This window comes from Zootermopsis nevadensis, unplaced genomic scaffold (genome assembly GCF_977971745.1).
Source record: "Zootermopsis nevadensis isolate Lab colony 2312 unplaced genomic scaffold, Znev_1.0 Znev_ptg000006l, whole genome shotgun sequence".
NCBI lineage: Eukaryota > Metazoa > Arthropoda > Insecta > Blattodea > Termopsidae > Zootermopsis > Zootermopsis nevadensis.
Window position 1 is genome coordinate 9,589,512 of NW_028259138.1, and position 26,182 is coordinate 9,615,693.

The following is a 26,182-nucleotide window of genomic DNA, read 5'->3' on the forward strand; positions in this document are numbered from 1 at the left end:
GACTGTATTCAAGTTTTTCAGTTCCATATTTTAAGTCTGATAATAAAAGAAGATTAATACCTGCTAAACTTCATTTCAGGAGACAGCAACTATACCACAATAAATACAATTAAGAATTTATTATACTTCATCGGCTCGTACATTTAAGAAATTGGTAATATCATTACACAAATTTGCATTAAGAGGCTATGATGACACTGTGGAACATTTTGTCTCGGCAGGTTTGCATTTGAAGCGCACAAAAAAACAAAACCAAATATAACAAATATAATGCTGTTAATAAACACAGAAGCAGAGATTTGGGCTAGAGGCAAGGACAACACACTGCTGCATTTTAGACTTTGACTGGTACCAAGAAACTTGTTGAGACATTAATGTAGACAAATTGACCAAGTACAGTAACACTCCTGCATAAGGCAACAAGAATGAACAACCTTACCATGGACGAGCTACAAATTGAAAATGAAGTTAATATGAAGAAATAAAACAGCAAGAAAAAGATTACATTCTACAATGCCACCATAATCAACTCAATGTTGGTGGCCAGATGTGCTGGCAAATGGTACCAATTGTAATATACGTAAACAAGCATTTCAGTGTAGAAGTTACAGTGAACCACAAGAGGGTCAGGGTTCTAATGATTCTGTAGTGGCAGATTAAGGATATAGAAGCTTGGATAGGTTTATGACTCATAACTCTGAGTCATTAATTTTCTTTTAAAAATATATAATTATTCAACTGTATAAATAGATTTTGATATCTACAGAAACATGGTTTCTTTTACATATATATATATATACACTTAGTTTTTCTTACTATAACTGTTAAGTAGACATTGACAAAAACAAGTTAAACATTAATTTGTCATTTAGAATTCATTACATTCCATAATTTATTATTTAAGCATTTAGGATAGATGATGACACACTTTAGGCAGCCTATGTCATGTTCTGATAATTCCAAATCTACTCTCAAAGCATACTCAAATATAAAACATAACTCCAACTTACAACTCTGTGAATAAGTTTCTTTTGCACTTTGTGATTTAATGCTCAATTTTCATTGTGATATTGCACTGCACACACTAGTCAGACCAATGGAGATTTGCCGCTGTCAGTGGACTGAATGAAATATGATGGCAGAGGAAACACATACGGAGCATCATGCCACAAATGTTCAAACCAATTTACTGACTAAATCTTTAATGGCTATATTTTCTTTCTTCAACTGAATGGCTGAATCAGAATATAATATTCAGCATAAAATACATGTATCTGATGACCTGACAGTATGTTCAGTTCCTACAATTAAAAATTCTGAGCATTTAAGATCAGTCTTACTCAACAGTTACATTCACGTTTTTCTAGCTTCAAATTTCAAATTACTTTGTTACTAATTAGACGATGCTTAGTTAACTTTTTTCAGGAAAATGTAATGATATGTAACCATTACAAATTAATATACTAATTAACCAATTTATGGCAGTAGTTAAAAATGTTTATCATCAATGAGCCATTACTTCATCATGTCAGCGTATAAATATGTAAAATATTGAGTGAATGTAACATAATTAGAAGACATAATACTATAAAATTAAAATGAGTGAAAACAAATATCAAGTTGATACTAAATAAAACTACTGGCGTGGTTTGAAGTTCTTTAATGAATATTAAAAGAATACTCATTTCAAAATAGCAACTCTCCAGTATGATCCCTGGTCTGGGCTTAGAGAAGTATTTATCCTGTTCCAATAGATCCATCTTCCAAAACCATTTTCCGAAGTCGAAACTTCTGGATCTTTCCAGATACAGTCTTAGGGAAGTCTGCCATAAATAGAATATGGCGTGGAATTTTGAAATGTGCAATCTGCAAACAATGGAAAAGACCAAAATATTTGTAAAACAAATCATTTCGTAATTAAAACTCATAATTTACATTTAAATGGCTGCTTTATTCTGTGGAACAAAAAGTCAGTATAAGAGCAAGGCTTTTCTTTCTTTTCTTTTTTTCTTCTTCTTCTTGAGATCATGAGCCTGTTTCCACCAGAGTATAAATCTTGCCAACTCCTACAGTGTTCCATGACTTTTCCCTTTGGGGAGCTGTCTCTTGCTATTTATATATCTGTAATGGGTGCAGGAATGTGAATGAGAAAAAGGGAATCAGAGGAATGAAGAAGTCAGTGGACTTGCCTTCAACCCTCCTTTGCCCATGATCTTTTTGAGGACTTACCTTGATAGTTATCCCTTTGAGACTTACTCTAATATATGCCCCTTTCAGGACTTGCAGTCCTCTGTTGTTATCCCCCCCCCAATCCTTACCACTGGGCCACTCTCTTATTTTTCTTACTTGTATCATCTGGTCTGCCTACCCTTCAGTTTCCCTAGTTGATTTATTGTCTGCTTACCATCTTTCTTCATTCTTCTGATAACCCTTTCTCCCACTCAAACTGCCTTGGTTCTCTAGATTCCCTTCTCAAATCCTAACCCCCGGCCTGGTTCACCACTGGTCAACCCCAAGAAGGGCTGATTCCTTCTCTCCCTCACCCACCCACCTGTCTGTCTCCCTGTGTGAAGACTTCCTATTGGTCTGGTCACAACCCATAAAACATTATCATCTGCTGTGAGAACCTCAAATCTCACACAGATAGCATTGTTCTTCTTTTGTAGCCAGAATTGCTTTATTGTCTACATATACAATGGTGCTGTGTAGCGTACAGCAGAAGTTTGGGAAATTTGAATTCTGACACACAAATTTCTCACTCACCAAAAAACAAAGACAATCCTTTAACATAATGTGAAGTGCAACTTTAACAAGCTGTTAAGCCCTTTCACAGCCAAGACTCAATTATCTGTGTCGTCAGCGTTAAGTTTTCCTGGGCGAAGCTTAACTATTTGTCTGACTAACTAACTAACTAACTAACTAGATGGCTTACGGAACCTGACAGTTCATCACTGAATTAACCAAGGCCCTCCACCGGTTCCTGTCCTGGGCCAACAAAATCCAGTCGCCTTAAACTCCTATCACCCATCTATCCCACTTGATATTATCCTCCCATCTACATCTAGGTCTCCCCAATTGTCTCTTCCCCTCAGGCTTCCCGACCAATACCCAGTGCACACCTTTCGCACCATACATCTGTGCCACATGCCCCGCTCATCTCCTTGATTTAATCACCCTGACAATGTTGGGGGAGGAGTACAAATTTTTAAGTCTATTTGTGTGTACTTGTTTAAAAATTTCCTATATCTTTCCTACTATACATATATCAAAGAAGCAAAAACTCAACCATTCTGCAATCTATAGGCAATACAATGAAAGATCGTCTTTGTACTGCACCAAAGATGTCTCTGTAGTACTTGAGAAATGGAATGCAATGTGTTGAGACATTTATAGCCAGTTGCCAATTTGTACTGCGTAATGTACCTTATTTTGATGAATACCATACCATGTAAAATTACTAAGAAGATTTTAAACAAACTGTGGGTTAATTTTATAAATAACAACCAACATATATCTTTGAAACCAATTCTAAACTGAAACATAACTCTTTTGTATAAAGTGTAAAAACCTGCTCAGAAGGGATTGGTCATAGATGACAATATCTGCCAGTGAACGGGTTAAAGAAAGGATGATGATAAATACCTTCCCCTTGCAATACTGTTTTACTTGGTCGACCGTGAGCCTGGAACCATCCACCAGTCTGATACACGCACACACTTCCTCTCCCAGCCGAGTGTCAGGAACCCCAATCACCTGTGAAATAACAGTATTAGAAAAATACTGAATCCCTCAATTGCAGTATTCTGTTGCACTGTTACCCTTATATTGAGGGCTGCAGGTAATTTGTTTGTCTAACACGTAAGCCAAATAATATATACTGAGAACACTATTGCGTCAAATACGTTATTACCTGAGCTTCCAATATTTCTGAATGCTGTTCCAGGACCTGCTCAATCTCCTTCGGAAAGATGTTTTCTCCTCCACGTATGATCATGTCCTTGATGCGTCCTACCACTTGCCCATAACCATCTTCGTACAGCACAAACTGATCTCTGAAATAAAGTCTGTCAATTAGCTGGGCTTTCATTACCATTATATAAAAACTATGATAACCTGCCATTATCACGAGCCATGTTAACTCAAATCAAAGTTACCAATGAAGACTGTCAATATGTAACTGCATCCTCACCATACTTTCCCCTCCAGGCCATCCTTGCATGAAAGAGCATAAGCTTTCTATATATATTTTTAATTACTACCAGAAAATTGATGAGTTCTGTTTCCTCAACCAAGCTACTGCAGTATTCCATGTACTCGTGCAGTTCTAATATCTCTCTTCTGGACAGAATGTAAGATCATAAATTTTTAAATAAAATTAAGAAATTAATAGCTTACCAAATTTGATGGATGCAGTAAGTTTACTCCTGTCTTTGTCAAGTTAAATAAGAAATTATTGCACATAATGATTTTGATCTGTGGTGATAATGAGAGCTGTTTTGTTCACAATTTTTTAATTGTAAGCATTAGACCATCCATTTACAAGCTCTGTTCCATAAAGAAAAGCAGGTTATGTTAATACAAACTAGTAGTTGTGTAAATGCAAGTAGTTCTAAAAATTCACTGAACATTCTTTTACACTAAAGAACTTAAATCATTTAGGAATTTGAATTAATTTAGCTGTAATTCTTTAGTAAAAAGTTATTTTACTTGAAAAGTGTGTGGGACCCACAGGTAGATTAGCAACCACCTACCTGGTCTTCAAAGTGTTAAAAGACTAACTACAACCTGGAAACTCATCTCTTGAACCTCACAAGTGGCAATATCTCTTATAACATCCAGGATGGTTCCAGTGTCTATCAAATGAGGACCATGATACAGAGTGCCATGACAGTTAGTGATACCAGATATCAAGTTCGGAGCTTCAAATATGAAGATGTAAGAGAAATTTCCTAGCGCACCCTGTTTTTACCCAGCGGTCAGGACCGATGATCTCCTTTGTCTTGTCGTCTTCACCCCAGTACCCCAACATGTTCAGATAGCCTCGGATCAAGAGCTCTCCAGGTGTTCCAAATGGCACCATCTTCCCAGTGGCATCCACAACTTTGGCCTGCAACCACAATCACAGTTCTGAAACTTGATCTACTTCAACCACTCGGTAAAAGGTCCTATGTTATAAATTTAATTAATTTTGCTTTTATCCTCAAACAATTACAACGTGGTAACTCTTCACTGACTAGTGGCAATATGATGTCGGGGAAAAACCTCTGTAATTGGGCATTTTATAACATGAGAGTGACATGACTGTTCCTCAGTGCTGTGGTACTTGCATACATGATCTGAACCTTTCTGGCAAAGAGAAATGACCATAGATGTGGCACACAAAATCAGCATGGTCAGTTCAGAAGCAGCAATCCTACCATGTATTACCACGGTTGGTTTGATTCTAATGATTCTCATGATGATGGTGGTGATGATGCTGATGATAATTATTTGAGCACTACGAAGGAAAAGAGATTTTAAATAGTAATTTAAATAACTTTTATTAATTATGAAAACAAATAACTAACTTCAACATGGTCCACGACACAACCAACGGTAGATGCCTGCCTCTCAGGGGAGTCATGTGGCTTTGACATGAAGGACAGGGGGCTGGTCTCTGTCATCCCATATGCAACCTGCAACAGGATGGTCTTACTCTATATTTGCAAACATTTGAATGCAGTCAAACCTCTTTAATCTGATAAAAGATAATTCGAAAGTAATTATGAATATTATTAATTCCCAGTTTCAAAAGGCTTCTAACTTCCTGTTAGTACTGCGAGCGCGTGCACATGCACACACAAACACAGACATACATTCTTTTGATTAGAACTTACTAAGAGTATATTCCTCATTGGGAACAATACCATCAATCTTTGGCTGTAATACTGCTACTTACACAGAATCTCTTGAGTTTGAAAGTTTTCAGAAGTTCCTGAATGAGCTCTTTGGAAAACAGGGCACCTGCTCCCACTCCCATTTCCAGAGTGTCTGTGTTCAAGTTGTTGGTCTTCTTTGCTGAGGATAGCAGATCCACAAACATGGTGGGTGTCCCATACACAACTGTACATCTGCAGGCGATAAATAGGACACAGGCCATGGTAAAGCTATCGCAAATTGGCAGCTTCATTACAACAGGACCTTCAGCTTAGTCCATTTGAAACACTAGAAGTTCATACACCACAGTATATAATTGCTAGACAACTTACGGACACAAAAACTTCATCAAAGTCAGAAAAACTGCTAAAAAATAACAAAAGGCAATAGCTGTTACAATTTTTGTCTGTTAGCAACACTAATCAGCCAGGTCCATTTTATGCTTGAAAACATCCCTCAAGTTCAGTTTAATTCAGTGAAGGTTCATACAAACTGAAATATGAAAATGTACAGTTCACATGATCACCTTGGATTTAAATTAAATTTTGTAAGCATATAGAGTCACATGAGTAAGAAAAAAAATAAAAAGTTTTTTTTTTACAATGCCAGTTAATTTCAAAGTTTATTGCATTAAAGTGTTTAATTTTTCCTTAGAATTTCCTGCATTTTGATTCACTAAAATGCTTATAACTGATTCTAATTAAGACAGGAAGCTCATTCTTGAACAAATTGATCGCTTTTAAGTGGGGATTTCATTTTATATGTTACTTATAACATTTTAGGGTGCATTAGCATTTTGACCTTGACTTTAATTTATGAAAGAATATAACCCCTTTGTAAGTGGTGTAGAATAGCGATCTATGCATCTTACAGTTGCTCATTTGGAGGAGAAAGAAGGTCAACTTTATGTTCGCCCAGTGAGCTGGAGTTTGGGTTACACCCAGATATAGTGAATGAAGTGGCAAAGAGAAAAGTCTAATAAAAGTTTAATAAAAGAAGCACCTCTCCTGCTGGATTGCTTGGATGGATTCCTCAGCTTTAAAGGAGGCACCAGGTAAGACTATTGTGGTGCCATATAGCAGAGCTGCAACGATTCCTACTACATTGCCAAAACAGTGGAAGAATGGCACTTGGAGGCAGATACGGTGCACCTGTACAGAGAAAGGCATCATTTACTCTATTTCATCTGAAAGTAAAGCTGAAATACATTAATTTAAAACTTCTGAAGGAAACTTTAAAATTTATCATTTATTCTAGCTACTTCAAGGGTAATGACCACTTGGGAAACACAAAAGTAGATGGAAGGGCATTATTAAGTTGCATTTTAAAGAAATAGGTTATAAAAATGAAATGAAGTGACTTAGGATGTGATAATGTTCCATATGTTAAGTTCTATAATATTAGAAAATTTCTATGAAAACTGAATAATTAATACTGTTAATGGAAGACCCAGTGCTATGGACTTTTTCTGGAGACATTTTGCTTTCAAGACAGTGAAAAAAGTGTGATGTAAGTGATGACATTACTCTGCACCAGAAAGTGACATACTGAAGAAGGTGAGCTGCACTGAAGTATGTATCTTTTTAAATGTGTCCTTTGTAGTTTTGCATACCTCACTGGCCTTGATATTAATTTATTTTAAATATAAATCTAGTATTGCAAAGTGAGCCACTCTATATGCAACATGGTTCATACATCCAGAAGACTCTTACCTCATATTTCATTAAATATTCACTACATGAAAAGCTGTAAATAAAATTTGTGTATTATGATGAGATTTATATTGTAAATAATGTATCTGTATGATGAACTGTTTTTGAGAATGCTGATAAGATTTCATTTCAGCTTCAAGTAGAATGGGTATCATGTTTGACTGACATGAATCATTTGTTAGGAGCTTTGGGTGCAGTTCCTCCAACAACAAATTCTTACTTCATGCACTCTGATTCAAAGTCATACCCTCATCAGGATGATGCTTCAACTATGAACTATGGTTATGATAATGTGTCTCACCTTCTGAAACAACTCTGCCCTCTTTCCAAAAGTCAGCATGTTGTTCACAATGTTGTGATGATTCAGCAACGTAGCTTTAGGCTGGCCAGTTGTTCCCTAGTATACAAATTCATTTCTAAAATAAACTAAATACATGCAGTGTCCATAAATCAACTGACACTTCATAGTAGATACTTATTTATTAATTAAATCCATACATCTAAATTCCCAAGACTAGCTAGCTGTTCATTTCTCTTGATTCGTAATAACCATTAACATTTCTACCTCTTACTATTCCAAACAGCAGCTAGCTCATCCAGAATTTCCATGACAGCTTCAGACATATATCTAGTTGCCCAAACAGAATTTTTCCATAGTCAATTTTAATATCAGATTATAAAAATTTTTGTATTTTTAAGTTTCACTCTCTTAAACATATTGTTCCCATAAAAAGGATACAAGTTTTGAAAACTCTGTAAAATCATTCTATCGAATATAAATATCACTGTATGGTTTTTATACATTTTTCTATGATGGGAAATTATTCCTCTTTGTTTATAAACAGCATATATTAGTTTCATATCCCAGACTGGAATTTTGTATCCTGAGGTTGAAAATAAATAAATTCTTATTTCATAGAAAATTAATATTTATGGTTCTTACATTCCTATTCACAATTATGTGATTTAGAATGCAATGCAACTGCTTGACCCCCCAACACATACATTATAATTACCCTGTGTCTCAGCTGATAAAGAATTTCAGCAGTTGGCACAGTATCATTAAATAACCTCAAATATAATGATCATTCACACACATATGAAGAATCCCAGATTAGTGGGTATGAATCTGTTCACTAATTAACATAATAATGTTCCTAAGATGTACAGAGAAACAAGTCTGACACGTTTTGATGATGGGGCATGTATTGTGCTACAATCAAATGTCATAAAGCAGTTATATAAAATTCTACTTACTGATGTGAACTGCAAGTTGCAGCCATCATCTGGCTGAATATGTGACTGTAGCTGCTGAACAGTGGACACAAGTTCAGTAGTGGCACTCTCCACCACATCACTGAACCGAAATGCACCTCTGGAATACAGAAGGTCTGCGATGTTATCAGTTACAATAAGACACATTACAAAAATTCTGAAGGCATCTAAGAATGACAAAGTTGTGTGTGCTCGCGCGCGCGGGGGGGCCCTCATGGAGATCTATGAACATGAAGTTAAAACTGCATAACTTGTGAAGAACCCAGCATTTCTCTTAAGGATCTATATCACTGTTATGAAACACGAACATTTATGATACACCATCTTTCATTTCTGAAATAATATTTTGTGACAAAAATCTGAGCTGAGATACATTCTATACTATGACTTTGTTAAATCATAAGATACTGTATGAGGGCCAACTATAAAATTATGAACTACTTTATTTGCATGAGTAGCATACATAAAATTGGGGCAATAAATGGCAGATGTTGGCAACTATTTGCGACTTCACCACAGCTGAAAGGAAGTCACTGCTTTTTTGTATACACATGTTCGTAATGAATGAGCCGGGATAGCTCAGTCAGTATAGTGACTAGCTACGGGCTGGACGACTGTGGTTCGATCCCCGATAGGGGGCAGAGGATTTTTCCTCTAGCCTCTGCGTCCAGATTGGCTCTGGGGCCCACCCAGCCTCCTGTCCAATGGGTACCGGGACCTTTCCCGGGGGTAAAGCACGGCCGGGACGTGATGCTGACCACCTCACCCCCATCTAGTGCCGAGGTCAAGAAAGAGTTGGAGATGTACCTCGAATCCCCCCAAAAACATCTACATGGCATGTAGCGGGACAGCTTTATTTTACTTTTATGTTCATAATGAGCATTGTAGTATGGAATGTGACAAAACAATGTGTGTTCATCAAGCACTCAGTGAAAACTGGAAAGATTGCCATGTAAAGGTATAAAATGCTTGAATCTTCATTCAGAGAAGGAATGTTTTACACCACTAGAACATTTGAGTGACTTATAATGGGAAGAGTTCGTATCAAGGATGACCAATACCCTCGCCATCTACCAACATCACACAGTGAGGAAATAACAGCTCACATTTGTAACAAAATTCGTAGACAATAAGGCAATAAAATGTTTTACTTAGAAGTTATAAAATAGCTACAGGACTGAGTTTGACAGAAACAGGCTGAAAATGGAAGCTGGGTTTGTGAATATTGGATCATGACAATGTACCAGCTCACTCGATACATTCATTATGGGAATTTTTGATGAAGCATAACGTTCCACTGCACCTAGTAACTTTTTATGTTCCCAAAACTGAAAATTTTTCAAAAGTTAAAATAACTGCACAAAGTGCCAGAGAATGTAGGAAGTATAACAGCAGAAATGAATGTCATTATAAAGGTACAGTACCAGATATTCTTCAACAAGATGAAGGACCCTTGAAATCAGTGTTTGATCATCGGGAGATTACTTTAGAAAATAGTATAATAATTTATTCACCGTCCGTACATAAACTTAAAATGTTGTTTAAATTACTTAAGAATACATAAAATTACAACATTTTTTATAATTAGATCTTGATATATTTCACATTTGACGACATGTTTCGGTGTATTTCACCATCATCAGGTCAATCAATTTAAAACTGTTTTAAAAAACTGTTGTACATCCTGCTCCGCGTATATTGATATGTTTGACTGTTTTGATTTCCTTCCTTTTAATGCTTGGATGTTTATATCGGGTTGTGAGTGATGCGTTGTACGTCCGATATTATGGGGCAGTAGCTTGCAAGTTGCAAGTTGCTGCCCCATAATATCGGACGTACAACGCATCACTCACAACCCGATATAAACATCCAAGCATTAAAAGGAAGGAAATCAAAACAGTCAAACATATCAATATACGCGGAGCAGGATGTACAACAGTTTTTTAAAACAGTTTTAAATTGATTGACCTGATGATGGTGAAATACACGGAAACATGTCGTCAAATGTGAAATATATCAAGATCTAATTATAAAAAATGTTGTAATTTTATGTATTCTTAAGTAATTTTAACAACATTTTAAGTTTGTGTACGGACGGTGAATAAATTATTATATTGATTAAACACAAACATGACGCAGTTAAGATATAAAAAAAAAATTAGAAAATAGATTTAATTAAAAGGTATGACTTTTAGTTTTTATAAAATCATCAGTCCTAAATTGTGGATGATACTGCAATTATGGTAAGTATTATAAACTGAAGATGGTTTGTAGCGTATTTCATAATCCAGTTTTTAAATCATGGCAGTTTGTGAGACACGTGGGATGGTAAACTCAGGGTGACTGCGGTATACCCTATGTTGCAGTTTTGTTGAATGATGCCAGTTTGTGGAATCAAGTCTAATGAGGTACTGTGAACTCACGGCAGCTCATTATCACTGACAATTATGAGAGAGGTGAGATCTGGTAATCGCTTGCTGCATATCTGTCCTGGGGCACAGCTTTCCACTTCTGGAGCAATGGTACACACCATCTCATGGTACTGCTGAGTCTTAAAGCTCTCAGGAGCAATGAGTGCCTTCACCCCTACCTTGTTGAGGCAGTACTGCAGCTCTGGGATCTGATATGCTGGGTTAATATTTACCTGTCAAGCATCAAACAGAATGGGAACAGTGACAATAACAGTATACAATGTAAAATACTTCCCTCCTTCCTCTGCCTACAGCTAAAATTAAATAAAAGGCAACTTAATAATCATTAACTTCTGCTGGAACTTCTATACAAATAGGAACATGTAAGATATAAAAAGAAATCATACCTCCTTCCCTTAACTTGGTTTACAGAAATTTATAAATTATACAATTTAATTATTCAATGCAGCTGCACGGTCTGATGCATCATGCTTTGGACCGGTAATACGGAACGCGCACTGGTTCGAGTCTCGGGGAAAGAATTTTTCTCATGAGATTTTCGACCAGTGTATGGGACCGGTACCAACCCAGCATCGTGAGGAAATTGGGGAGCTACAACGGGTAGCATAATCCGGTCATGAAAACTAGCAATGGCTGGGAGTTCATCGTGCTGACCACACGTCACCCTATATCTGGTTGGATTATCATTCACCTCTGCTTAGGCATGTGAACGTGAGGCCAGCAGCCAGCTAGTCGGCTTTGGCTCTCAGAGGACTGTTACGCCACGGATTATTATTATTATGCAGTGTGTGTACTTCGAGAAAGTAATTCATTAAAAGTTCCTGAAATCAAAGTGTTGAAGAAAATACTGGGGCCAAAGCTGGGTGAAATTAGGGGTCATTTCAAAAGTTACATAGTATTGTCATTATTATGTAGACTGATGACCCACCATTCTGAATTAAGATTTTGTCATCAAGAAATCCCATTTGAAACTACTGGATCCCAGAAATAACTTTTTATGTTTTAACATATTTCCTGTGGTTCACTCACCAGGATAAGCCCTGCTCGGGCAGCTGCAATGAAGGTTAAATACCATTGGCTAGAGTTGGGACCCAAAATTCCCAGTCGGTCTCCAGGATTCAGTCCCAGACCCAGGAGTCCAGCAGCCAATTTATCTGCCTATAGAAATAGAATGCAACACTGGTCAGACCTTGACATGTCATAACACATAGACTCTGAGTCTACAGCACAGCTGAATAGCTGAATACAAAGCTGTGGATTACCTTCTATAAGAAGGAAGAAGTTAGCACTGAGCCTCAGAGGAAGCAGTCACTTGGTGTGCTGCGGCACAGATGGGACCACAGATAATTATGTGAGTGGAGTGATCATGCATTACTGAATTAAAATTTTAATGATTCTTTCTTTCACTTTCGGTTGGTTGGTAGGCTACATTTGTGTCAGACGATAGAAGGTGCTATAAACACTTGTTATGTTTGTTAGTATGTAGTTAAGCACACTTCCAAAGTCATGTAAGTATGATTCAGTTTCTGCAGTTGCTACACATTCACGATATTTTTTGCATTTTAAACATGATTTTCTTCTTCAAATATCTGAATAAAATACACTGTTTACTTCATTCTCCTAACAATTTAATTTCTTAAAAATTTGCTGCAAGACTCATGAACTCTGTGATAATTATGCACACTGAAATTCACACGTGAGATTGAGGACAGCTGAAAAGTTCTCAGAGTAGTGAGTCTGGAGTTCAAGTATATTATACTTAAAAGAAAAAACAGAACTAAGATCTTATGCTTTTACTGACCTCTTCTTTGACCCTCCTGAAACTGAGGCAATGTCCCTGGTGCACTGAAATAAGAGCATCCCTGTCTCCCCATTGCTGAACAGCCTTGTCCACAATCTGTCCCACTGTCTCCGAGATCAGAGGTTCAACACCAGGCTCGTGCCAGTAACTCGGTTTCCTGGATGCTGCTATGCATAATCTGAAGATTAGAAATCCATATGCATCTATAATTACGAGGGTTGGAAATATGTTTGTGCATGCACAGGGACTTTCTAGTCATTCTGATACACAAAACACTCGTGTTTTTGCAGTATTGCCAGTTGTACAAAAACGAATCCAGTTGTGTGTCAGACCTCGTATATCACAGTTTCTGAACCCGTCATATTCTGCTTAGCTAATAAGTCCTTTGAAAGGGTTACAAGGTTCAAATATCTGGGAACAACAATAACAAATGAAAATGATATTCGTGAGGAAGTTAGGAGGAGACTAAATTCCGGAAATGCTTGCTACTTCTCAGTTCAAAATATTTTGTCTTCCCGTCTGATTTCTAAGAACCTGAAAATTAAAGTAATCTTGCCTGTTGTTTTGTATGGGAGCAAAACATGGTCTCTCACTCAGAGGGAGGACCACAGATTGCAGGTGTTTGAGAATAGGGTGTTGAGGAGGATATTTGGGCTTAAGAGGGAAGACGATGGGGCGTGGAGAAAACTGCATAATGATGAGCTTAAAAATCTGTACTCCTCCCCCAGTATTGTCAGGGTGATTAAGTCGAGAAGAATAAGATGGGCGGGTCATGTAGCGCGCATGGATGGGACAAGAGTGTGCACCGGGTATTGGTTGGGAAACCTGAGGGGAAGAGACCGCTGGGGAGACCTAGACGTAGATGGGAGGATAATGTCAGGCGGGATCTACGGGAGATAGGAGTTCATGGAAACTGGATTTTGTTAGTCCGGTGGAGGGCTTTGGTTAATTCGGTGATGAACCTTCGGTTCGGTAAGCCATCTAGTTAGTTAGTTAGTCATATTCTGTTTATGCATAACGGACATTTGACGTACAGGGCTAAACGGAAATGAAGTACTGTAATATTTCCAGTTTAAATTACAAAGTTTTGCCACTAGGATTCTCAAGACAACTGAACGCCACAGTAGTGTTTAGCACCGTTACTTTTTCAGGAGGTCCTCTGTTCTAATCTCGGGCTGAAGGCTACGTTTTCTGACTTCGGTTTAACACATACAAACCTTAAGTTTGCTTTCTCTGGCTGTACAGCTTCATAAACATTTTGAAATTGCTGTTTTATAGTTGAATGTTTCGTCCTTTTGGCTAGCATGAAGGCGTTCCAATATAGATCCTGTTTGTGTTATATAACTACTAAATTATACATTCTGGTTCGTTAACTTCATTGATGATGGATCCACTCTGAGGGAATTGTGGTTCCATTAAAAACTCTTTTGTGAGTCAAAGGTTATTTAAAATAGGGTTATACAATTTCAAATGTAAATATAAGTAGTCGAGAACTACGAATTCCAACTTTCTATGAAATGTGCTCACTCCGTACAAATGTTAAGAGATGTTACGTGCTTATATCCAATGTGATAATGTAACAACATTTTACGATTCAGAAATTCTTGACCACTCTGCAGTTGGTGGCATCCTGATAGTAAATTTATTTTGCTTCCTACGACTGGTACACGTTGTTAATGGTTTTCCTCAGTCAGTCAAAGATGAGACAGCAGCAGTAACATATTCCACTACCCTCATAACCTCACTATTCGTGATAATCTCGCTGTTTCTCATCGACATTTGCTGGTGACGCAGCATTGTAACAAACAGCTGATCATAACGAGTTTAGATGCAAATAAAAATAGTACTGATTCGGAAAAGAAGAGACGAACGCCATTTAACTGCTCAGAAGAGCTAGACTTGTTCGGAATTCGAACTGGTGTCCATTATACTGCCACATTCAGTCATCGTATTAAGCATTATTCCGCCGAAGATGACAGTGCACTTTCGAAGCATATCTCTGCAATTATTAAATTAAGAGAAAATAGGTAAATGGAAGTATGTAATGTTTTTGCAGATGTATTGCAAAGTGGAATGCATCAGTGGAAGCTAGCAATTTCGTAACTCTGAGATTACGTAGAGTGTATAGCCATTCATTAAAAGGAATACCATTCATCGAATATGACAACTGGACGACGGAGTTTCACAACAGAAATTCAAGACGGAGCACTGTGTACGAGGTGCGATCGGAAAGTTTCTAGACTGCGCCTATAAAAAACCCGTACACTTATCTCAGGTATTAAATTCATCCATCACCGGCTGGCACACTGATTCACTATGAATGTAGGCCGCACCCCCTAAAGGCAGAAGCTCGTACTACATCCGGTTCGCCCTCTATTGACACAGTCTTGAAACTTTCCGATCGCACCTCGTATGTGCACTGCTTAGGTTCTATGTTGCAGTTTCGGTGATATTTTGCACAATATTTTGATTCCACATTTATCGCGCCGCTGTCGTATGTTTGACGTAAGAATTATGCGTAATCAATAACTGACGTCAGTATAAAAATACACGTTTCATGACGTCATTAATCATTGCCGTTAATATTTTAGATTACACCAGTTAACAATAATTTGGAGACTATCGATAGGAATAAAGACAAAATTCGAATTCATTTAATGGGAGAAAAATATGTTTACATTAATTTCTGTGTCATATAAAAACAAAAACACCATGGTACATATAGTTCGCGACTGTAATCTTGAGACTTGAAAGGAATGCAGTAAGTCCGAAGTGTTAAAAGCATCTTATCTTTCCTCACCCCGCAAGTCTCAAGAATACAGTCGCGAACAGTACACGTCCACAGAGTTGGGAACGAACTCAGGATACGACAGCAGAGAGAGAGAGAAGTGAAAGGAGGGACGGACGGACAGAGAAGAACGGCGATGAAGTTAATAAACCGACACATACATAAATTTTAATATCTGTCTGAATACGTCTAGTGGCCAATTTCCAAGAATGACCCTAGCCAAAATTCTTATCTAATAAATTATTCTTTCAAATCCAAACAGAAAAATGTCTGTCAAAGTCAGGATTATTGTTTAATTTCAAAGTTGTCACATTATTTCCTCAATTCCTTGGTCACTCCATTTATGTCAGAATAATTTCCTAATGCGTAATAAACTTTTTATTTTTATTTAATTTTATCGTTAAAGTAATAGTTCACGAACTGTCGGTCACATTCGATGGCTTAACGAAGAACAGAAATTCTGCCAATGGAAGTGACGTTCCCGATCTGAACCAGCCACAATCCGATAACCAACCGACCCGGCGTGGACATGTGTAATGAGACAGTGCAAGGACAAGAACGTGCACATCATACGTATTTGTTTTTATGATGTCATAGATGCAGTTGGCATTCAAATGGTCCCGGCTCATCTTCGGGTCTTCAAATGGCGCTCCGACTGGTGTTATTTCCAAAGCGAAGGATTCTCGGGAGAATCACTCGTGTTGACGCGTAATAAAACTCTTACTGCTCACAAGATCGATTTCGATGAAATATTTTAATTGCGATATAAGAATTTCATTCTCATTCTGAATACATGACATCTCAGAAACATTCTCTAAGCACGTATTTTTCCTATAAGGGTTCTCGAGGTGATTATAAGACCTCTCTTCGTTAACCCAGTGTTTAAATGGACAATCTTCGGGACGTTTCGAAATGGAAGTATATCAGAACCTTTTTTTTAATAATATACAGCATTACAATGCAGAAGACCACGCAGTTTATACTGAATTCACTACGTAAATTTAACCATAGACCTAACCTAACCTGACATCCATGACCCAAATCGCATGTCCATTTCTGTTCCTCAGAACACTCCAAACAATCCATGGCCTATTTCGTAACATGTCGATCTTTATGCAGCGAGAGTTCTTCGGCTGGGTGGACACCCACTGTCGGCCATCAGACACTGCTTATATGATCTGTACGCTACAAGATATAGTATTAGGATAATAAAATCACGGAGAATGAGATGGGAGGGTTCTTTGACACGCATGGGAATGACAGAAAACGCACGCAAATGTTTGGTCACAAAATCTGAAGGGAAGATACAACCTGAAAAGTCCTAGATGATAATATTAAAACTGATCTTAAATAAAGAGGTTGTGAGGATGTAGATTTGATTCATTTGTCTCAGGATAGAAACCTGTGGTGAGGTCAGTATGAACCTGTGGGTTTTATGAAAAGCTAATATTACATTTACAGTTACATTTGACCATTCCAAACACTTTGGTTTGCTTTCGCTTTTCGTTCTTCTCGATTGAGATGCACTCAACCAGAACACAATCCGCTCCTCACCAGAGTGAATCGGTTTCTCTGGGAAATGAACCCAGCACACGCCGAAACATGTCATAATAATTAATCCCCGAGATAAATCGTAGAAAGCTGGTCGACCTCACCGAACTTTGTCATTGACTATCCTCGTACTTCTGACAGCTCTGGTTTATTTATGTCTAAAGAAAGATAACACTTCTAGTCACTATTCGGTGTGATTAATAGCCGGTTATCTTATCAGTATTTTTCCGGTTCTTGTGTTACGGTCCCAGCAAAATAAGTGAAATTTAGGGGAGTCAGGGGAAATACAGAACATGGAATGTGTGCGCGTGTATAATAGAAAAGACGGCTGGAGCCACATGCTGAGATATGAGGAAACAAGAAGACGGAGACAGAAAGACACACAAGCCAGACATTGAAGATGATGAGAAACTGTAAAAAGTTTGGTTATAGTGAAGGAAGTGCAAAGAGATTTGTTACTGTCACTCCCAAATATCTGAACTTTGACACATTTTAAAGGGATTCATTGACTAACTTTATGTCTCGATTTTCCTCTGCATTCTGGTGACGAGACATCGACGTATACTTAAGTTTTCTCTGTGTTTACTTCTAGATCAACCTCCTTAACAGCATTAATTAGAGCTTCTGTGTTTTTATGGTATTTCTGGTATCCTCCGTTATTTACATAATCAGCACAGACCAAAAGCCCATGTTTCCCATTCAATTTTAGTTCCACCTAGTTTTTTAGACTTTGCTACTAGCATATTCTAAAGAAAAGTTGAAAGGCAACTTTGATAACGAATCTCGTTTGAGACCGGTGTCAGATAAATGTTTACATATACGGGCTTTAAACGCATTTTAACAAACCTAACTAGTTTCATGTGTATTTATATTTTTATTTAGTGTTCTGTCTGACGACAGGTCCATATGAACAGGATCCTTCCATCCTTTTCTCGGACTGGGACCTGTTCATATACGTTCTTGGCAGATGATCCAGAAGTGGTTTGCCATTGCCTTCTTCTGTGTGTGAATGGAGTAATTGTTGGGATGCCACGGAGAAACCGGGGAAACCCCCGGAGGAAAACTCCGTGTTGCCTAGACCACGGCCTTGCCCAACACAAGTTATAAATTCGGGCACCGCCGGGAATCGAACCCGAGACCCCAGGATTACAAGGCCAGCGTTCTAACCGCTAGACCAAACTAAATGAGAATAAAACACAACATATCCCTTCTAAACGAATCGTTCGCTTTCTTCAAGTCTACGAATAGCTGATGTACGTCTCATTGTCCTCCCATTTTTATCTAGTATCTAACGAATACAACAAAAATGTGATCAGTAATCGACCTATTACTCCGAAATCGATGCTGATGATCCCCAATAATCTCGTCTGGACTTAACCTTGAGAGAATGATGTTGGATAAAATTTTGTATGGAGATATAATTAATAGTCAGTTTTCTATCCCTTCTTATGAATTGGTACAATAACAGACTCCTTCCACTGCCGAAGAAATTATTCCTTATTCCAAACAGAATTAAAGAATTGATGAATCACAGAACTAATGTTTCACCTCCTGCTTGAATCAGTTCTGCCACCTGGCGATTTATAGTTTTTAAACCTTGAAATAGCAATTTCAACCTCGATGTCTACAGCTTTCAACAGGAGAGTGTCTGATATGGAAACATATTTAAATAAATAAAAATCTGTAACAAAATATTTGCTACTCCATACCTCCGTCAATTCCGGGCAGAGGCAGACACGGATTCGTCTCTTCATCGCTGCTTGCAGACCGGTTCTGAATTCACCCACTGGGTACCACAGAAAGTGGAGGATCTACGAACGGACCAATTCACTCACTCAATCTAGTGCCGAAATTAAGAATGCGTGGATTTATACCTCCAACCCAACATGAGTTAAAGGCATGACGTATCACGCCGTGAATAAATGAGGGGTAGTGGATGTATAGCTCCAATTCTTTGGCTTGGCATAAGATGGATGTGAGTGGTCAGCTTCACGCCCCGAGCGTCTTACCCTCAGGGAAAGGTGCCCTCGGTATCCATCGGATAGCAGAATGGGTGGGATCCAGAGCTGGACTGGACGCGGAGGTTAAGATAAAAAGGTTTTTGCCCCTATTGGGAGTCGAACCCCTGTCATGTAGCCCGTAGTCAGTCGCTGTACTGACTCAACTAACCATGCAGCCCTTATTAACTACTCTCTCTCTCCCCCCTCGTAGGCTCGAATCTCGACCTTAAGGTTAGGCCACGAGAACTTCCATGTCACAATTCACAAAGCGTCATGAAATGAACCTGTTTCCTCTGGTTCTCATCGTGTTGTAAATCGAGAAACTTCATAACCTGTCTCCATCAGCAATTATTCAGACGATTATAAATTAGGGAGGATGAGACATACAAAACTTTAATATAAAAATCTGTACGGAAGAGACCACTTTGGTGAGCTAGGTATAAATTGAGAAAACAATATTAAAACAGATCTTAGATAAACAGTGTGTAGACTGAATTCAAATGGTCCAGCATAAGCTCGAATGGTGGGCAACAGTGAACACTGTAACGAACCACCAGAGCCCATAAATGCCAAGAAATTTCTTGAAATGGTAAGAAACTGTCAGTTTTTCACAGAGGATTCTGTTCTATGGAGTGAACGAATGAATTACTAGTCCCTCTTACGAGATCCAGACTTCGTACGGGCGTGATTTTAAATAATCTCCCAAGAAGGGTCTGAGTCCTTGTGCAATTTCGCGTGACGGGTCCCACGTTTTCTGGACCCATGATTACTAGATTACGAAACAATTATCGTTTATAATGAAATAACGGTGCCCTTGACTTCTTTTGAACACCATCACATGTAGGCCTTGCGAATAAAATGTAACGCAGTTCTGCAGTTTTATGGTTAAACCGGGAACTTTTTTTTACAAATTTAATTAATTTGTTATACAGAAATCCCTTCCAAATGGCGGGGGGATTGCCAATCGCGTATTCCAAGTATCTCCGGTTTTCCATTGTGCCCAATTTTGACAACCGCGATATATACTTTTATGTATCCGCGTTATTTTTAATTTTTTGTACACACGAATAAAATCCCAAGAAATCTATATTTTCTTCTTGTCAATATTATTAATATTTAGTCTGTCGTTATCAGGCTTATGCGTGCTTTGTGAATCGAACCTGCAATCCTCAAACTTCTAAAAGTGTCCCTGCATTAAGCCCCGGTACAATTCGAATCTCTATAACAGAAACCTCAGTAGAAAATTGTGGACCATGGAGATCGAACGGAGACTATTGCCCAAACTAAATTAGTTCAATGGGAGTCTTCGAAAATCTTGTTGTTAAATCTCTGCAAATGAAAATCTGTTTGCAGGGACATAATTGACAGCAGGAATAAGTCACCATAGGCCTACAGAGTTAGGAAGCCTTAACGCAACCAAGCCAGTTAAATAAAAAATATGGCTTTCATTTCTCGTATTTTGTTAAAAACACAGCATACTTAAAATGTTTAAATTAAAAAATTATAAAATCTTATACATATATGAGACGACGGTGATCTAGCGGTTAGAACGCTGGCCTTGTAATCCTGGGGTCTCGGGTTAGATTCCCGGCGTTGCCCGAATTTATAACTTGTGTTGGGCAAGGCCGTGGTCTAGGAAACATGGAGTTTTCCTCCGGGGGCTTCCCCGGTTTCTCCGTGGCATCCCAACAATTACTCCATTCACACACAGAAGAAGGCAATGGCAAACCACTTCTAGATCATCTGCCAAGAATGTATATGAACAGGTCCCAGTCCGAGAAAAGGATGGAAGGATCCTGTTCATATGGACCTGTCGTCAGACAGAACACTAAATAAAAAATAATACATATATGACAATATAGCCACATCCTTTATGATGGATTATTTTGAGCTTTCAACACAATCTTGCACCTCTATGTATGGAACTGCACAGCGCAATGAGAGTTGCATTTGGTTTTGGTCCGAAAAAAAAAATGTGTTGGACGCAGTCATCCATATAGAGAACTCAACTTTGTAAATTAGTGAAGTAAAAATGTCACTACGACAACAAAAGCTTCCGCTGCAAATATCAACATTTCAAGAGGAATTCTGCTCCACGGAGTTAGAGAATTGAATTATGAACAATGTAGGACTTGCGTAAGAGGTAATGGCGCTAACCTTACCACTCTAGGAACAAGATAACGAGATACGTATCTGAAGCCCTCTGTGTGGCGTCGTGAACATTCATAAACCTCTTCTGCTATCGATAGATATTTGAAACTTGACCACAGACAAAATAAGACATTGTCGACAAACAGAACTCAGCAGAAACTGAGTATTAATTTAGTCTAATTGACACTTCAAAATGAGTGTATCGACTTTTGGGTAGATAATTAAGTTATACTTCGACAACCTCTTTGTATACAAACAGTGTATTCGCTTTTATGTATTTTCTCAACACCTGAACTGCACTCCAGAATCTTAATATGCATTGATGATGTTAATTAATAAACCATAAAGAAAAACACAGGCCCTATTAGACGCTAAAGCACAGATTCGTGTCTCGTCACCAGACTGCAGTACAACTCGTACTATAAATCCCTAAACTTTGTGGTAAAGTTCAAATATTTGGAACAATATTCTTCTTATAATTTTACCTCTTTTTTGTGTGAAACTTGGTGTCTTTTCTTGTCCTTTAGATATTTACGGTAAACGTTTGACTTCGACTTTCGGGGATAAGCCGCGTCGAATATTGAGAATTATCCAACGTTTCGATGAACATTTCAGTTGCCATCTTCAGGGCGAATATGCAGTGGCTGGGCATAAATAGGGCAGGCAGTAATTAGGTAGCGGGTTGGAGCTAACGGTGCCAATTGGTGGATTAGAAGAGCGGGCTGTTACCCAAGGGGACAATAACATGGGGTTGAGGAAAAGAGGTTTTGATTTTTTATTTTCTTTGGGACGCTTTCATCAACTCGTTTCCTCGCCAAATTTTCAAAAAAATTAAATAATCTTGTCACCTATTTTCCTCAATCCCATACTCTCCTCCCTCACTACACATACACTGTATAGATGGCAGGTGTAATTTTTGTCGAAACGTCGGATAATTCTGAACATTAAACGTGACTTCCCTCCGAAAGCCAAAATTGTACACTGTTCTCTCATATTATAGAGATAATACTAACAATTAAGGTTACTGATGAGAATATTTGGACCTAAAAGGGATAAAGTGACTGGAGGCTGGAGAACACTGAATAAGAGTGTCACAATTTGTATTCTTCACTAGCTATGAGATTGGCGGGGCATGTGGCACGCATGAGAAATGCGTACAAGAATTTAGGTAGGAAAAACTTTGAAGGAAGAGACCACTTACAAGTCCTTGGCGTAGATTCATCGTTCCAAAATGAATTTTAGAGGAATTGGATGGAAGGGCGTGGACTGGATTCATCTAGCTCAGGAAAGAAACATTTGGCGAGCTCCTGCAAACAATGTAATGAACCTTCAGATTGTGTACAAGGCAGCAATTTTCTTTACTGAGCGACTATCAGCTTCACAAGAAGGCCTCTGCTACTTGTAGTTTTCGTCTGTCCTAGCCAAAGGTCCAATAAACGTGGACTACGTCGTCCTTACGAGGTGCGATCGGAAAGTTTCCAGACTGCGCCTATAAAAACCCGTACACTTATCTCAGGTATTAAATTCATCCATCACCCTCGAAGTAGTTCCCCTGGGAGTGAACACAACGATCCCAGCGCCGCTGCCAAGCCTGGAAGCATCCCTGGAAATCAAAAGTTTGTGCACGACCCATTGCGGACTCCCCAAATGCTTGCTTTAGCATTTCATAGGTTTCCGTAGCCGTTTTGGCGAGTCTTTGGCAAAATTTGAATTGTTCATGAAAATCCGCCATTCCGAAACCGCAGGAGGGTCGGTGTAATGCACTACCAAAACGCCCGTAACTAAGAAACAAATGCTAATTCGATGATGCCGGCTGGCACACTGATTCACTATGAATGTAGGCCGCACCCCCTAGCGGCAGAAGCTCGTACTACATCCGGTTCGCCCTCTATTGACACAGTCTTGAAACTTTCCGATCGCACCTCGTATATTTCTTCAACCCAACACTTCGCCCTGAAGATGAAGACAGTATGTTTCTTTTTCCGAAACGGTGTCTACTGACGAGTTTACACGTTGCCAGAACTCAGAAGAACATTATCCACTTCAAATCTCAGTTAAGAGGTAAGTGGTACACTACAGTGACTAAACAGTTTTATTTAAGTTCTACCAAGTATTGTAAAATACGACCCCAAATAAAACAGTCAAGTGCGAACAAATTAAGTGTCACCCGAAAGTTCTTGTTTTTTTCAAAACCATTTTTAGGAGGGGGGGAAAGAGCATCATTTGTTTAAAGCAGTGTTTATTAACCGGTGGACAGCGGTAATTGGCGTTAAGTTGGATATCAGAACACGTGGAAAAATTAATATCCTGTAACTCGCGATTATTTTAGTTTTCTGATTCCTTTTAGCTACTAATTTCTTGGATTTTAATGCAAAGTCTCACTAAGTAAACCAGTTACAGACAAGTTCCTGTCCCTTAAATACCAACACGAAAATACGGAGAATTCCCATCTTGAATTATTTCATATGACCTCGGATATAACTTTTAGTTTTAAATTTTTCAATATGTAACGTTCTGACATGGAACATTTTGACTTTAATATCTCATAAATCTTTTTATTTTTGTAGTGTAAATAAGCAAATTTCGACGTATTTGCAATAATATACTTGTAGGCTACAGTGAAGTCAAATATGCTAGGAAAACCACTGTTTTGTCAGTTTTAGATTCAAACCACTGGTCTAAAAATAACTGCCTGTCACTCTGTGTCCTTAGCAACTCCTTCCCAATCTCCAGAAGCTTACCGTCGTCTGAAACACTTGGTGAAGAGGAACAGCCGAAGAACACCCATCTCCTGTCCTGGACTGTCGCACTCTGGCACGAAGGCAGTTGGCTAACAGATACACGGCGAAATACAAGGTTAACCCTAGTCCCTTCACCACAGAATAACCATTCACTCAAGGTCTTGTGGTTATTGTCACGGGGGAAGGAATAATATCTTCGCCCTTGGAAGGTAAAGAGAGACACAGATGGAAATAAGACGCGGTAACTATGCGTACCACAAACACCAACAATTTGTAACTTCTTTAAAACCAAAATTCACATAAACTGCTTCCCAAGTGACCGATATTGGTATCAGAGACGTGGGTGAGGGTAGGAACCCAATTTTGAACATTTTTTTTCCACAGTGCCCTCTGTCTGCAAGCAAATGTTGTGAAGGTTCCCTAAATTCGTGCAGCCCTTTCAAATGTAAATCTGAAAAATTTATCTTCGCCCTACATAAAATGTCTCCAGAATGTAAATTTAAATCTCTACACAGACTTCTATCATAGTACACGGCGTAACAACCCAGAAGACAAGTCATCTTCATACTCACAGCCGTGAAAACCTCAAATCCAACCCTACACAAAATTAGAACGAAACAAATTTAATACAATTTTACTGATTCGTATGAACAGTCAATAATACTGCTGGCATTAAAGATTTGCCACAATCACGCATATTCTTTCCTACTGTTCTTATCAGAAGAGCGAGCGGACGAAGCCCTTGAACCTAACAGCATAAGGCTTCCCCCCCTCCCCATTAAATAAAATGTCTCTCAGTTCTCCCAGTACTTTATATTTTACACTCTCTCTATAATTACGATATATCTTAAAGTTCATTGTTCAACCAAAGAAATACCTAAAAAGATGAAGTATTAGTTAAAATTCTTTACAAATTAAATTATTCAATCTAGGCAACTAAAAGCATGAACTCAAGTAAGTTGTCATAAAACTGCTGCAATTTGTAAGACAACCCAAGCTTGTATGAAGGAGGGGTTCTCATTCCTCCCTCTTTTAGCCTCGTGAGAGACCCCTTTTTAGTGGGGGAGCAGTGCCGAGGAATTCAACCTAAACGCAGTCAGTTTGTTCACCTGGAGGCTGAAAGCAGATGCCATTTTTATTTGTACCTTTCTCTCGCTCTCTCTCTGAGCAATCTTCATTCGTGTCCGTCACTTTAATAAGCAAAGAAAAGAGAAGAAAGGCCAAAACCTTGCGTTCTGTGCCCGTAAGTTCTATTTATGATGGGTGTCGTGAGTCATCTGTCTCGCCGTGAGTGTCGAGCAGGTGATTAACACCAACATTAGACGACGAACTTTTTTTCTTTAAATTTTGGACATCTTCAGTAGATGTTGTAACTTTGATGATCGCATTATTTATTAACCACATACCAATGATCATAACTGTGCTGTTTTCAACTACCAAATTAAATCTCCTTAAAGTTTTACAAAATTTCGAATTATTTAGCATCTGTCCGGGCTTTCGTATGTGGATTTTAGCTGAGGTCTCCGACAAATATCCAGACAGCAAAGAAATGAATTCATATAAGATGTTCTTTCAGCTACCAGGCCTTGAAATAAAAATATATATTCTTTTCTGCCTGTGTCATTTTTTTTTCCTAATGTAAAGGGGGTAAGTTATAAAACACTTTGCGTCAAACATCATATTCACAAGATGCCAGCAACTAATGCCCTGGTCTCGCCGCGGAGATCATGTCCCGCGAACAGACACAGACTTTGTTACTTATGAAACGCTTTCAGTCGTCGCATATACAATTACTTGCAATAAGTTATCGTGAAT

The 26,182-nt window shown here is 38.3% G+C and overlaps 2 protein-coding genes across 2 annotated transcripts in view; both read right to left on the reverse strand.

Annotated features, from left to right (window-relative positions):
• Positions 1-104: 104 nt before the first annotated feature.
• Acsf2 (Acyl-CoA synthetase family member 2) lies at positions 105-24,508 on the reverse strand. The gene is made up of 13 exons (XM_022067515.2): positions 24,368-24,508; positions 13,137-13,314; positions 12,365-12,493; positions 11,327-11,547; positions 8,886-9,003; positions 7,930-8,025; positions 6,919-7,067; positions 5,939-6,110; positions 5,568-5,675; positions 4,959-5,107; positions 3,911-4,052; positions 3,643-3,753; positions 105-1,866 (listed from the first exon to the last, which is right to left on the reverse strand). The coding sequence occupies exons 1-13, from the start codon at positions 24,412-24,414 to the stop codon at positions 1,738-1,740; spliced, it is 1,749 nt and encodes a 582-aa protein (XP_021923207.2). The 5' UTR covers positions 24,415-24,508; the 3' UTR covers positions 105-1,737.
• Positions 24,430-26,182, reverse strand: part of LOC110831481 (sodium- and chloride-dependent GABA transporter 2-like) — a 29,398-nt gene continuing 27,645 nt past the window's right edge. Inside the window, exon 14 of the transcript XR_015533827.1 lies at positions 24,430-24,568. The gene's annotated coding sequence lies outside the window, so the exon portion shown is untranslated. The remainder of the gene's footprint in view (positions 24,569-26,182) is intronic.

Coding starts and splice junctions, on each gene's coding strand:
- Acsf2 (XM_022067515.2), bottom strand. CDS start 24,414: ATGGGTGTTCTTCGGCTGTTCCTCTTCACCAAGTGTTTCAGACGACG. Junction 6,111..6,918: donor CAAGCAATCCAGCAGGAGAG/GTGCTTCTTTTA, acceptor TATCGCCTGCAG/ATGTACAGTTGTGTATGGGA. Junction 1,867..3,642: donor AACAGTATTGCAAGGGGAAG/GTATTTATCATC, acceptor CATTGTTTGCAG/ATTGCACATTTCAAAATTCC.